Here is a 14,257-nt window from a genome sequence, read left to right as displayed (position 1 = left end):
ATCTGAAGTGTCTAATTTTCCCTTTAATTTGGGTCAAATTACACATAAATTACAGTTATGTGTCAGCTGTTTTCTGTAAAGTGAAATTTGACTCCGTATTTTCCAGTAAAATGTACCGTAGAGGAAGAAAAAGTAACTGAATTAAAAGAGTTTTGACACTTTAAATAAATGTCCTCAGTTTCTCTCCTGCTCTGTAACATTTATTGAATATTTTTCATTCATCCTCCCTGCCAGCGTTTTTTTTTTTTTTTTTCCTGCTGCTTTTACATTTTTTCCACCCTGGAGGCTCCTGACGCCTCCTGGCTCCCAGTTTTAGTATCTTTATCTCTCTCAGTTACTGATAGTGAGCGAGCAATAAATAAAAAAAAGATCTGAATGATGAAGACTGTCTGTTCTCAGAGATCCTTTAAAGAATGAAAAATATGCTGAAAGTTTACATTTTACTGCAGGCGTTGAGCTGCTGCTGTTATCCACAGAGACTGTCAGGAGTTTAATGCACGTTTGCACCTCTGGGGAATCAAACTTTTGACCCTTTCATCACATTTCAGTTGTGTTGAAGCCAATGAAGAGCTCGTACTCGTGTCGTTGATCATTAGGATTAGTTATTAACGTAATCACAGCTACTGATTAGCAACCTGTTCATGTCAGACGGCTTGATGATAAAACATGTGATGCGTAAGAACTTTTTTTTTAGACATTTTAAAGGTCATAATGAGACGTGATGAAGCGTTTCTCGTGTTTGCTGGAAGAATATCATCAACATGTCATGTTTTCATGAGTCAAAACTAAACTCCTGATTGATTCCCGAGCCGATGAGGCGTTTAAAAAGCCTCCTCCCTCCTTCATGTGTGTGGTTTTTTTCATCAGATTTCTGGCAGCTGGAAGGTTTTTTCATTCTGAATCAGCTGCAAACACACAAAGTCAACAGAAGTGTTTGATTTAGCTCAGAATGCTAATTCACCGCTTTATAGAAACTCTGTATGGAATCTGTTTGTGCAGGAGCTGCCAGCTTTACGGATCCAATGTTTCTCTGAGATTTTACTGGGAATATATCGTTCCTCTGAAAACTAACTGCAGAGAATTACACATTAAATTTAATTTAAACCCAAATTTTCTTTTTGTTTTAGATTGTGTGGTTATATTTTCTATGTTTCCGTTACATTGACACACAGAAACGTCACCAGTTTTAACAGTGTGAGTTGTTATTTGGGAGCATCTGACCGTCTTTATAATGATGGACTGAGCTGCGGTGGCAGGACAGAAAAATCCATCGCATGAAACTAACGATTCATCATTTTCTTGATTAATCGGTTAGTCGTCATAGTTTCCTTAAATTCAAGGTGACATCTTCAGATTGTCTGTTTTGTTCCAGCAACAGTCTAAAGATATTCAGTTTATTACCACATAAGGAAATAACTGGCTGCAACTGGGGAATATTCAACATGTTTGCTTTAAAAATGATTTAAACGATCAATTGATTAACAAAATAGTTGCAGATTAATTTTCTGTCATTCAGTGGTTGCAGCTCTACATGCATGTGCTGTTTTCTGTTGAACACTTCCTGCTGTCTCACTGAGCTTGATGTTGATCTGCAGAGTTTTGTTTAAATTTATTCAAAAGAAGATTTTGCCACATCGTAAATTACAAGCTGCCATTTCAGCATGAAAAATATCTGGAAAAGATGCTGCAGCTGAAAGTTTTATGAAGTTATTTTACTGTAATAACAGCGTTAAGGTCAAACTTCAGTATTTAGGAGGGACAGTTGCATGTTTTCATTATCGATGAATCAGCTGATTGTTTCCAGGATTAATCATTTTGTCAAATAGAGAAAAATACATGTTATAATTTCTGAGCTCAATGTGACATCTTCAAATGTACAGCAGTCATTTCTTCTATAAAACACGTGAAAACAACATTTAAGAAGCTGCAACCGAGTATCTGATGATCAAAACTGTAGCTGATTGTCAATCAACTACTTGATTAATTGAGTAATTGTTGCATCTTTAACGTAAATGAGTTAAGTTGCAGTGATTCTTGATATCCAAACACTAAGACACCAGCATGTTAAAAATCCTGCTGTATTTTACCTGGAAAAGGGGGCAAATTTTGGCGGGAATTCCTGGGAATACTGACATCTCTGTTCCTGGTATTCAACCCTAATATTCACTGCAAAAAAAATCATCATAATATCAATTAAAGATCATGATATTCTAATGTCTGAGCTAATAATTATGCACCTAAAACGCTTTTCTATGTTAGAAATTCAAACATGAATCTTCATTTCCTTCACAATAACACGTCAACGAAATCAAACACCGGTCAACTAAAATATTTGTTCCGGCAGCGTTTCAGGATGTAATCTGTGCTCGTATCTGGGATGTTTGTGTCTGTGTGTCTTCATGTGTCAGGGCTTGTGTATCAGGTGAGGAATGTGAGGCTTGTCTGAACGCAGGTACCTCAGGTGTGTTTTTACGCCTCAGGCTGCCTCAAAAGGACATTCTGCCTTTTTTTTTTATCTCCAGTCGTCGTCCTCCTCCTCACCTGCCGCCGCCCTCTCTGTTCTCACTGTCTCTATCTTTATCTCTCTCCCTGCATGCATACGTGTGTGTGTGTGCTGTTTTAATACAGCTTCCTCATGCCATAATCTCTATTTCTCTCTCATACACATATACTGGGAGCTCTGTGTCACCTTTGGGAGATTGTTTGAGCGGGCCGTCAGTGTTGGAGGAAGAGAGATAGCAAAACAAAGAGCCTCTCTGAGACGGTATCTCATCCGTTCATCTCACCCCCCGTTTTTATCTCACTCGCCTTTTATTGCTTCAGTTTGGCGGATCGTTGTCATCGTTCGTCCCCGCCGCAGCCGCAGCAACACTTAACCCGAGAAGTCCGAGACGTAGGTTTACTGAGTTATCTGGATTATAAAGCCTGCAGAGTAAAACCCAGGACCCCTCAGATCTGGTCAGGTCAATTTATTTATAGAGCACAATTATGAGGATCAAGGGGGAAATTAATAAAAGTGTGGAAAACATCTGTTGCATGTCTGAGGGATCCTCCTCTGCTGCTCCTCTGCAGGTTTTTTTTTTCCCTTTTAAAGGCTTTTTTAGCTGATGATGTTTTATTGCCAGTAAATAATAGAAAATCAGATCAATAAAAACAGACAGTTAAAAGAGACGAGTCATTAAGACGAGTCACACGGCCGTATCTGTATCGAACACTGAGATGCTCTATAGACAGCAGAGATTATCGCATTAAAAGAGAGGGAGAGTGGATGTCACGGATAAAGAAAAACAGCTGGCCACGTCTGGATCAAGTTTTTCTGGCCCCGATCCCGATCAGAGTGCTTTAATATCCAATACTTGTTTTTACAACAGTAGAAGAAGAAACGCAGCGTTGATTAAATGTGTATCTGGCGCAGGTGAAGCCTCCTGACTTTGGCTGTTTAATTCAAATACTGAAGGTCCTGGTTTCAGTTAATCAGCTAAAATTAAAACATTAATTATTGGTGCTGTCAGGTGGATCTGTAGACTGTATGTAAAGATGGATGCAGCGAGGCGTGACGTCAACCGTTTGAAGCCCAGAGTTGCAGTTTATGGTCAATTTGGCGCCATGTTTCCTGTTCAGAGGCAGGATCTTCCACATGAAGAGTGCAGGGTGTTGTCTTTCACGCTCTGGAAGCTAAGTTGTGCTAACAGGGCAGGTGAGTCACAGCTGTCAATCACAGCTGTCAATCAACACCCACACGGCAGACATCACAGCTGCTATAAGTCTTCAAATCTTATTAACGGAGCAGTAATTTCCAAAATGAGCACCAGCATACTTATTTCAATCAGGAGAGACTCAGTTTTACGTAGTGAATGATGTTTATTGAACAGCATGATAATAAATGTAAAAGTCTTTACAGAGGAATGATGATCCGGGATGGATGGCGAGGAGCGAGCTCCGGCGTTGCGGCGGTGGGGGTGGATGGGGTGGGGGTGGATGCGATTATTGCCTGAAATGACAGCTGACAGCGACAGAGAGGGAAACGGTTTTAAAGGTTGACAGATAGGCCGTGATTGGCTGTTTAGGGATCGTGGAGGAATATGATTTGTCAACTAGAAGTGAAGCGACTAACAGCTGATGTGAAATCGGGAGGAGCGGAGAGAGAAGAGTGAAATTATGAATGAATGAATGTTTAAGAGTCTTCCTGCCTGAATTCACACTAAGCTTCATTAGAGGGACTGAATTTAGAGACTGAGACCAGAACGACTCGATGAAAACAATGATTGACTCAGTATTTCTAGAGACGTTGAGGCTTTTTGAACGGAGCAGCTAGCGGCACTTTAAGTTGCTTCCACATCGGCTTTAAGTTGCTGCTTGAGTGGAACAGTGAAGTCAAATCACCAACACTATTATTGTCTCACTAGTTGCCAATTTACAGCAAGAATTTCCTACTTTATGATCACCTGATCTGACACAGTGACCATCTCAGAAAACAAAGATATTCTGCAGTCTGATCCCGGCATGAAAATTAAACTTTGATCACTTTACTTAATTGATTCTGTCGTTACACTTTAACCATCAGTGTGGTTTAAATGCAGAGTGAAGTTGACAGTCAACTTCCTAGTTAGACAGTGTTAGAGCATAAATTAAGCTTTAAACAAGTCAAGTTTCCATCCAAACGTAGCACAGATTAAAATTTCCAGACATTCAGCAAAAGAAAATGCGAATGACTGTTTGTTTCCGTCCAGTCCAGATGTGTGAATATCAGCAGATAAACAGCTGGAGTTGCTAATTCTCCAGTCGGCGCCATTAAACCGTCGCAGAAGAAGAAGACGCGAAGAGATGACGTCATTAAAAGAACGACAGTCAGAGCTCAAACGATGGAAAACATGATGGAAATATGACATTTCTGTTAGTTTCATGTATCGATGTGAGGAAGGTTACAGCCTCCTCATCATCGCTCCACTGATGTTTTCAGCTCTTCACACGATTCATGTTCGTCATCATTTATTCACTCAGTCTGTTTTCATTTTTTGTTCCACTTCAGACGAACGTAAACACTTTGTTTGTGATATTTTTCCCCCAATTTTTGGTGTTTTGACTTTCACACTCTTTATGTAACAGCTGCAGACTGACGGAGAGGAAGAAAGAAAGAAAGAAAGAAAGAAAGAAAGAAAGAAAGAAAGAATCAGTGATATGAAAAAAAAGATGAAACACATAAAGAGAGACAGACAGAAAGATGTGAAAAAGAACAAGAGACTGTCCGTACTCTGAGGTGGTTGCAGCCTGTCAGATACATTCAGTATCTGATGCAACACTGAGTAACCAGACGCTCTGAGTGTGTGTGTGTGTGTGTGAGTGTGTGTGTGTGTGTGCGTGTGAGCAACTCACATGTACAAGTGACCCAGAGTGTGAAATATCATGGCCTTCTAACACACACACACACTGCCATCACTTTGCCTCTATCAACCCCCATTCGTTGCCCTCACAAAACAACCTGCCAGGCCTGTTGCTAGGTTACCATGAGGAAATGGTGCGGTGTGTGTGTGTGTGTGTGTGTTAATAGGGAGGTGGGGGTTGGGGGTGGTGGTGTTGAGGTGGATGAATTCCCACTTTCTCGCTTTAACAGCTGTGATACTGACTTCAGAGTTTGGTGAAGGAGAAGTAAGTGTCGGATTTTAAATGATTCATTTAAACGCTGCTGAAGGGTCACAAGGTAAAAACTGAGATGTTTGTGTGTGTGTGTGTGTGTGTGTGTGTGTGTGTGTGTGTGTGTGTGTGTGTGATTCTGGGCAGCTTCATCAGGCCTCTAAACATTTTTTTTTTTAAAAAGGAAACAATCTGAGAAATCTGCTGACTCATGATGAAGAGTTGCACTTAGACGTTGCGTCATTTTAAAGGTTCAAAAGGCAGAAAGGTTGTGAACAGCTGCTGTAGCGCCTTGCTCAGGAGCACGTCAGCGATGACGGGGATTAAACCTACAGTATTTGTGTTAAGAGACAGTAACACGACACTGGTGAACAGAAAATGCAGCTTATTTGACTGCTGACAATATTTACAGTTACACAAACGTTCTCTAAACGTTCTGAGCTAATGTCAGATGCTCTGCAGGTTTTTTCTCTCTGTATCTTTTGCAGATTTACTGTTTTTAATTCCTGGAACAATTTGTCGGTTTCAGATGACTTTAGAGGTCTGTAGTAGGGATGCACGATATTGGATTTTTTGCCGATATGCTGATATTTCCAACTCGTTGTGGCCGATTGCCGATTGCCGATACCGATGCCGAAGTATGATCAAGAAAGACAATATATGAAAGAAGAATTTAGGAAGACTGGAGTTCAGGAGCTCAGCATTAAAACTTTAATGAACCTGCCAAGCGGGAGCAGCAGTAGAGTTTTCTTTGAGTTTATTAGACAGACAGGATTAATGTGTAGGATTTAATCTCTGGTCCACACTCCGGAGCAGAAGGTGGCGGTAATGCACCTAATACACTGGTTGCCAACCGCCGTTATAAACCAAAAAGAAGAAGATGAAGTTTTTTTATTTTTCAAACAGAGTGGTACATCCTGTCAGCCGAGGTGTTTCCTGTCTTTGCAGCCGAACACGGCAGCACCTCGACGGACTGTTTCACCCTGACGGTCCCGGTGTTTCCTCCGCAGGCTCCACTTCACTCAGCCGCCCGTCAGACCCGCTGCTTCTTCCCATTTTAAGCCGAATAACAAACCGGGGCTCGGTGGTCCAGTTGGATCCACATGGAGAGCCGGCGCTAATGTTAGCTGGGAGGCTAGCGGAGCGGCCTCTCATAATCAGCAGAATTCACCAGAAATCGCTGATGCCGATATTTCATTTTAAAGCTTTGACGTGCCGATAATATCGTGCATCCCTGCCTCTCATGTGTCGACTGACGTTGTGTTGTATGTGGGAATTCAACGTTTGATTTTTAGTTTTATGCAGCTGACCAGTGTTACGGACTAGTCAGTGCTGAGTATCGATACTAGTCCTAACCTGGACAGTGTAGAAAGGAGAAAAACGTGGAAGGACGCAGAGGTAGAGGGACTGTTTTCCAAAATTAGAGAGAGACAGCCGGGAGGCGGGTTACCTTACCGAGTTCCCAGGCTCACTAGCGGTTATCAGGCCAGCGCTGGTCGTTGCTCTCGCTCCCTCTGGCATTTCAGTTCAGTTTTTGGTGGTTGGGGGATGGGTCCCCCTGAAGAACAGAGCTGGTTTTACACAAGGGTTCGTGAGCAGGAAAGGTGTGAAGCTGTAATGTCCCAAAATCCTTTCTAAAAAGGACGTCTCTTCCTTTTAACTCAACTCGTATCGCTCGTTTAACTGTCGCGCTTTTCCAGCTGAACCTCATCACGTCATTAAGTTACTCCAGCAGCTGCCTCACCGTGACGACCAGCGTTTAGGAAAAATATGTCCACAACTCAGCACAAACTCACATTAATATTCAGTTTTGTGCCATCGTACATTTAGTGAAAACCACATGAATCATGAACATAGTGTTTATGATTGGGGATTGTATTACAGGCCGTGTGTCACAGTGTTCAATAATATTATTCCCACAAATGATGCTTTAAAAGTGAGGCTGTATGGTTTCAACAGACACAGATAACTTCTCTCTCTTTAATTAATATCAAACCTCCATAAAAAAAAGAACTTACTCTTTAACTGTGATGAACATTTCATTTCAGCAGTAATAAACTTCCGTATCTAACGTCGTAGCCGTCACATGACGCCACAGAGAGCAGCTCATTGAAGTAAAGCAGACGTCTAAATTTGGAGCGTTTTTGGAAGTCAAGCGTAGCAGAATAACGTCGAGTCATTGCAGAAATACTTTCAGCTTTCAGGATTGACTCACCTCTCATTTGTGTGTCTTGTGATTGTTTGAACACAGAAACTGTAACAACAACTGTTTCCTGTTATATTTTTCCTTGTTGCTGGTTTCATCGATGTCAGTTCGCACGGTGTAAAAATACCAGTTTGTTCCATGTTGACTCACCAGTTCACCAGTACCTGAACACGTACAGGTCACATCATCTCAGGGAAACCCAACACTGTTTATTTAATATCTCAGGACATAAATGGATGTCTTTTATAAAGATGACTAAAGTTAACAGTTCCTTCTCTGTGACAGTAATGTCTAATTTTCCCTTTAGTGCATATTTATAGTACATTAATACTGAAGTATAAAATACATTATGATGATGAAGTGATGTGATTGTTTATCAGAATTTTATTTTAGATCCTAATCAGCGTCTTTTTAATTCGTCTCTCTGTCTTTCAGGGTCGCCATGTCAAAACAGGCCAACTTGCTGCCATCAAGGTCATGGACGTCACAGGAGTAAGTAACACACACACACACACACACACACACACACACACACACACACACACACTAGCATCTTTCAGATCCAACCTGATTGAACCAGCCTGGTCCTGCAGACCAGAATGCGTGTGTGTGTGTAGCCGGACTGACCTGAAACCTGAAGCTATATTTTTGTTATTATTAATATTATGTTTCCTTCAAAGATGAAGTTATATCATCACTTTGGAAGCTTTCTGACACATAAAAAGTCATTAATCTGACGACGGCAAATACAGAGTTTGGTACGGTGGCCCATTATCTGACAACTTTGCCTTTTCTGAATATTAAACCATAGTAAATGTTTTTTGCAGCTCCAAACATCAGATCTTTGTGCAGGTTTAAAGGTTTTGGAGGAAGGTTGGAGGTTTTTTATCTGTCGTCAGAATGTTTCCACGATGCAACGATTTTCCCCAAATCATTGAGGATTTTAAGAAGCTCCTCTTTTGCAAGTTTTTACTTCATTTCATCCGTTAGTGACCACCGTCTCACCAGATTAATGCAACCATGGATGTATGATAGGAACTGAAAACCTGAATGGTGTCAAGGAGCTGGGTGATCGGAGCAGGTGGACCCGAACGCAGAGACGGTAGGCAGGGAAAACCTGATGCAGATATATTTAATGAAAATGCTAAAAAGTCACAGGAACACTAACCAGGAACATCGAACAAAAGCAGACTGGACTATAAATACACAGGGAGTGACTGCAAATGAAACACAGGTGAGACACATGAAATAATCAAACACAGGAAGTAAAGTGACCAGACACAAGGAGGAAATATTTCAAAATAAAACAGGAACTAAAGTAAACAAACAGGTGACAAACCAGGAAAGAGTCCCTCAGTCTGAGGGCATCAGAAGGACAACAAAAACCAAGGAAGTCAAAAGAACAAAAACACAAAAGTCCATCCAGCGTGTGACAAATGGAAATTACTCATCTGACACATGAGCCAAAAACATTTTTCAGTTTTCAGGTTTGCTTCCGTGTTTTGCCGTTGAATACGTGGGATGACTTCACAAACTTTTAAATCACTTATCTGGGCTCAAGGAACATTTCATAAATATAAAACCTTCATGGTTTAAACATTCGATAGAATAGAACGAGTCATAATTGACCTTGTCGTCCTGTCAGCAGACTCTTTTATAACAGCGGTCTATGGGGGAAAAGGCTTTTTGGGCCTCAAGGGATTTAAGTGGCTACTGGGAAAACTGGCGCTGTATCTTGTTCTCCTAATACATCCATGAATGCAGCAACACATTGGCTACGATTGACGACTCAGACAACTGGCAGAGAAGAAGAAGAAGAAGAAGAAGAGAGATTATATTCTTATGAAATTATGCTTGAAAATACTACAGCTCGAGCCCGAAGCTTTAGGCAAAAAATGTCAACGGGTCCTGCCAGTTTGGGGTCGAGTTCTTCATCTGAAATCCTGCAGGATTAGGGTCATCACATTTCACTGAACACAGAGTTTGCAGATTAGCATTGTGTTGTGCCTCTTTTTGTGTGTGTGTGTGTGTGTGTGTGTTAGGATGAGGAGGAGGAGATTAAAGCAGAGATCAACATGTTAAAGAAGTACAGCCACCACAGAAACATTGCAACCTACTATGGAGCCTTCATCAAGAAAAATCCTCCTGGCATGGACGACCAGCTGTGGGTACGTAAATGTGTGTGTGTGTGTGTGTGTTGGATGTACGGGAGCATTTAGTGGTTTGAACCTGACAATCAACCCAAAACAGATCCAATAAATAGTTTTTTTATCTGCCTTCCTCATTATTGTTTTGATTATGAATTAAATGCCCTTAAAAATCAAGCAGCTGTTTTTGAAATTAAAATAATTAAACAAAGTTGTGTTTTTTATTATTTGTAAAACAGATATTCACAGAAGAAGAGTCCAACTGAGGCCAATACTGTTATCAATATTTGGACGTAAAAAAATCTGTAAAGAAACTTTAAGATTAGATATTTTAAAAGAACATTTTTCAGTTGAACAATCTACTTTTCATTGCTCTCTGGTGGACAAACTACGTAACGGTCATGCTAGTTGGACGTTTCAGCACCGCAATCTCTTGTTTCTTGCTGGCTAAATATACACTGATACCATTATAACTGCAATAAGATATTATCGGCCGATATATATCAGGCAGATTCCAGCCCAACCAGTGAAGCATGTGTGGAGGTTCATATGAGACAGATTAGATTAAAAAAGATTTGATCAGAGATTCGGTCCATTAAGAAGCTGCCTTTTCAAAACAGTGTGAAAGTGGAAGGGAAGATGTAGAGAGCAGGATGATGATGTGGGTTATAACCTGTGTGTGTGTGTGTGTGTGTGTGTAGCTGGTGATGGAGTTCTGCGGGGCTGGATCGGTGACAGATCTGATCAAAAACACCAAAGGGAACTCTCTGAAGGAGGAGTGGATCGCCTACATCTGCAGGGAGATCCTCAGGGTGAGAATCCAGACTGTAAACTGTAAATAAACATCAACAGCAGCAGGAAAACATCAAAGTCTGGTGAAAAAACATTCAACTGCAACTATAAGGGGACCCGGGATAGATCCCTGTGGAACGCCTTAATTACATTTTCTGTGTTATTTTAGGTATTTTTATATTTATACTTTTCTTTTCTACTGTAGTGTCACAAGTTCCCCTCAGTACAACATATCTCCTATGATTTGTATCTATTAGTTTTTCTCTTATCTTCTATTATCTCCATACAGGGATACTGATGAGCCGTTGTATTGATTTTAGCAGAGCCAATATGGGCTCTTAAAGGATCCACAAGCCTTTACAGTTAAAAAAGATCATTTTTGACTGTTACATGTAGATAAATAACATCTTAATTAATTATAACTCTATATGAAGATAATCTGAACATTCTGAGGGATAATGAGTAATATTTAATATAATATTGTAGCATTTTATACATCTGGGTTTCTTTTTTAATTTCAAAGATAGTTAATGACAAACTCATACTAATATATTTGCTAATCAAATACAATTGAAGGAATCAAACGTGATCATTGTTGAAAGAATGAATGTAAACAACAGAAGGTGTATCTGTTTACAGCGCAGCCAAACAAACTAACAATTACAGCTATTATATCGAAAGTTAATTACAAAATGGAAATAAATTAAACGGCCACTTTTGAGAAAAATACAGAAGTTTGATTTAATAAAAAATATAAGGATTATAACTTAAAATCCTTTATAGTTAAACATCTGATCATTTGTCTCCTACATGTAGATATTCATTATTACATTAAGAGATAATCATTAATATATTGTTTAAAATTGTAGCATTTTATACACCTGGGGTTTTTTTCTGTATTTCAAAGATAGTAAATGACAGTCTACTAATACTTTCAGTTATAAATTACAGCTGAAGAGATTCAGTGATGATCATTGCTGATGAACTGACTTTAATTAAATGACAATATTTCTTACAGAACGTTAATTATAAGCAGTATTTTAAATATGTCCTAACTGTAGTTTCACTGGGCTTACACACATGAATTTACCTCAAAAAGAAGAATAAATCTAAATCATAACTCCTAAACATGAAGCTGTCTGTACAGTCACATGTATAATACAGTAGTACAGTAGTACTATATATAGTACAGAATATGTTCTGTTATGAAAGGATGTTTTTTTTCTATCAATCATGTTTTCTTCTTCTTTCTGAGCTTTTTTTTTTCTCCGTCTCCAGGGTCTGACCCACCTCCACCAGCACAAGGTCATCCACAGAGATATTAAAGGCCAGAACGTGCTGCTGACTGAGAACGCAGAGGTTAAACTAGGTGAGAGAGCGCACACACACACACACACACACACACACACACACATTAACACACATAAACACACACACACACACACTGTGTCATCTTGCATCGTGTCTGCTGCTGCTACAAAGCTAAAAATAACATTTGGAATCATAAATTATGTATTTTACCAAAGGAAAATAATGTAGCTGGATACTTGTACATTAATATATAATGATATGGCAAAGCCTTTTAAAGCCTTTAATTCTGTATGTGTGTGTGTGTGTGTGTGTGTGTGCATGCAGTGGACTTTGGTGTGAGCGCTCAGCTGGATCGTACGGTGGGTCGGAGGAACACGTTTATCGGGACGCCGTACTGGATGGCCCCGGAGGTCATCGCCTGTGACGAGAACCCAGACGCCACATATGACTTCAAGGTATGTGTCTGATATGTCTGTGTGTGTGTGTGTGTGTGTGTGTGTGTGTGACGTGCTGTGTAGTGATTATGCATGCTCTACTAACTGTGACTCAACGCTTTCAGCTCATATAAACTGAATACAAACCAGTACAGCGACTCACTTGCACTGGAACGTGTGTTTTGTGCGACTTTGTGCTACATTGTACATTGAGGTTGTGATATGTAGCACAACAAGCTAGTGAAGCTGTAAGCTCCTGCACATGCTCAGTAGCCTTACACAGAACTACTCTCTGGAGACCGATCGCTGTTATTAGTCTTTGGAGCAGCGGTGTGTTTGACGTGTTTTTAATAGTTTTTGGACAACAATGGAGGTGTACGGCATAAGAGGAAGAAGATATATCAGGCTTTGGATACGTTGTTGGTTTGGCTCTGCACGTGAGATTTGTTGACAATAAGAAAATTATAAAAAATTGCAGCAATTCCTCCAAATTAAAGGACTAAATGACCCTGAGCAACACAGAGGAGCGTTTTCTAATCTGGTGTCTCTATCAGAAGTATTTAGTCGGACGTAATTTGTCTGTTTTGTTTCTAAAACTGTTACACATCACTGTTAAAAAAAAAATGATTTGGAGGAATTGTTGGAATTTTCTGGCCAACGGAACAAAAGAACAAAGTCATTTATCATTTAACATTTAACTTCATCATGCAAAGGAATCTAAACTCTCGTTTTCTTTGAACATCAAATGACCTTTAAAATATTCTAAGTGTCGTAGCAAAATCAAATCGGACTTCTTGTGCAGTGGTTACGGGTATGAAGGATGTGCGGTAATGGGGACAGGACGGATCCCTGTGGCGAGCTTGTGGAGGATGAGTACTGCGCCGTTCAGACACCATTAACTCGGACCCTCTGGGGCTTTATGTGTCAAGAAACCCTCAGTTCGTCTTACAACATTAACATCACTTTAAATCGTGTCACCGTGTGTGTTTTCTGGCTTAAATATGCAGCTGAGTTTAGAGATAATATCAGATAGATGTAGAGCAGCAGGGACAGACGGGTCTGTATTTATATTATTTAACACTGGCCAGTTGTCTCATCTCCCAAAAACATGATGTGTTGAGTTGGTAACATGTTCTGAGGATGTGAAAGTTTTCTCTCTGTGTCTCTTCAGAGTGATCTGTGGTCGCTGGGTATCACAGCGATAGAGATGGCGGAGGGAGCACCACGTAAGTGTCGAACATCAGACGCATTCGACTGTTTTCAGTCAGACAGACGATACAGTTCAAAGTCTGAATCTCTTTCATTTGCTTTCTTTGCTTTCCTCATCGTGTCTCGTCTCCTGTCCTGTCGTTTCTCTCTCTCTTTCCTTTCTTCTCAACCCGTCTCATCTCCTTTTTGTTTCCTTCCCTTCCCTCCATTTCCTTTCCTTTCCTCTTCTCTCCTCTCATGTCATCTCATTTTATTTCTTTTCCTTCCCTCTCTTTCTCTCTCTTTTCATCTCCTTTCATCTCATTTCATTTTGTTTTCTTTTCTTTCCTCTTTTTCTCTCTTCTTGTTTCTTTCCCTCATCTTTCCCCTCGCTTGTTTTCTTTCCTTTTCTAATCTCTTCCTCTTTTGTTTTCTTTCCTCTCTTCCCCTTTTCTTGTCTCATCTCTTGTCCTCCTGTTTCCTTTCCTTCCTCCTCTCTTTCTTTCCTTCTCCTGTCTTTTTGTTTCCTCTCCTCTCGTCTCTGTTCC

At 40.2% G+C, this 14,257-nt stretch overlaps 1 protein-coding gene across 10 annotated transcripts in view; it reads left to right on the top strand.

Moving 5' to 3' along the window:
* Positions 1 to 14,257, top strand: part of tnikb (TRAF2 and NCK interacting kinase b) — a 68,226-nt gene that overhangs the window by 8,822 nt on the left and 45,147 nt on the right. For all 10 annotated transcript variants that reach the window (XM_067578737.1, XM_067578740.1, XM_067578739.1 and 7 more), the window contains exons 3-8: positions 8,273 to 8,329; positions 9,880 to 10,005; positions 10,686 to 10,796; positions 12,055 to 12,145; positions 12,412 to 12,542; positions 13,693 to 13,747. In XM_067578737.1, coding sequence (XP_067434838.1) covers positions 8,273 to 8,329; positions 9,880 to 10,005; positions 10,686 to 10,796; positions 12,055 to 12,145; positions 12,412 to 12,542; positions 13,693 to 13,747 — 571 coding nt within the window. The remainder of the gene's footprint in view (positions 1 to 8,272; positions 8,330 to 9,879; positions 10,006 to 10,685; positions 10,797 to 12,054; positions 12,146 to 12,411; positions 12,543 to 13,692; positions 13,748 to 14,257) is intronic.

The sequence above is a fragment of the Thunnus thynnus genome, chromosome 21 (assembly GCF_963924715.1).
Source record: "Thunnus thynnus chromosome 21, fThuThy2.1, whole genome shotgun sequence".
Lineage (NCBI taxonomy): Eukaryota > Metazoa > Chordata > Actinopteri > Scombriformes > Scombridae > Thunnus > Thunnus thynnus.
This window is presented reverse-complemented; position numbering and strand designations above follow the sequence as displayed.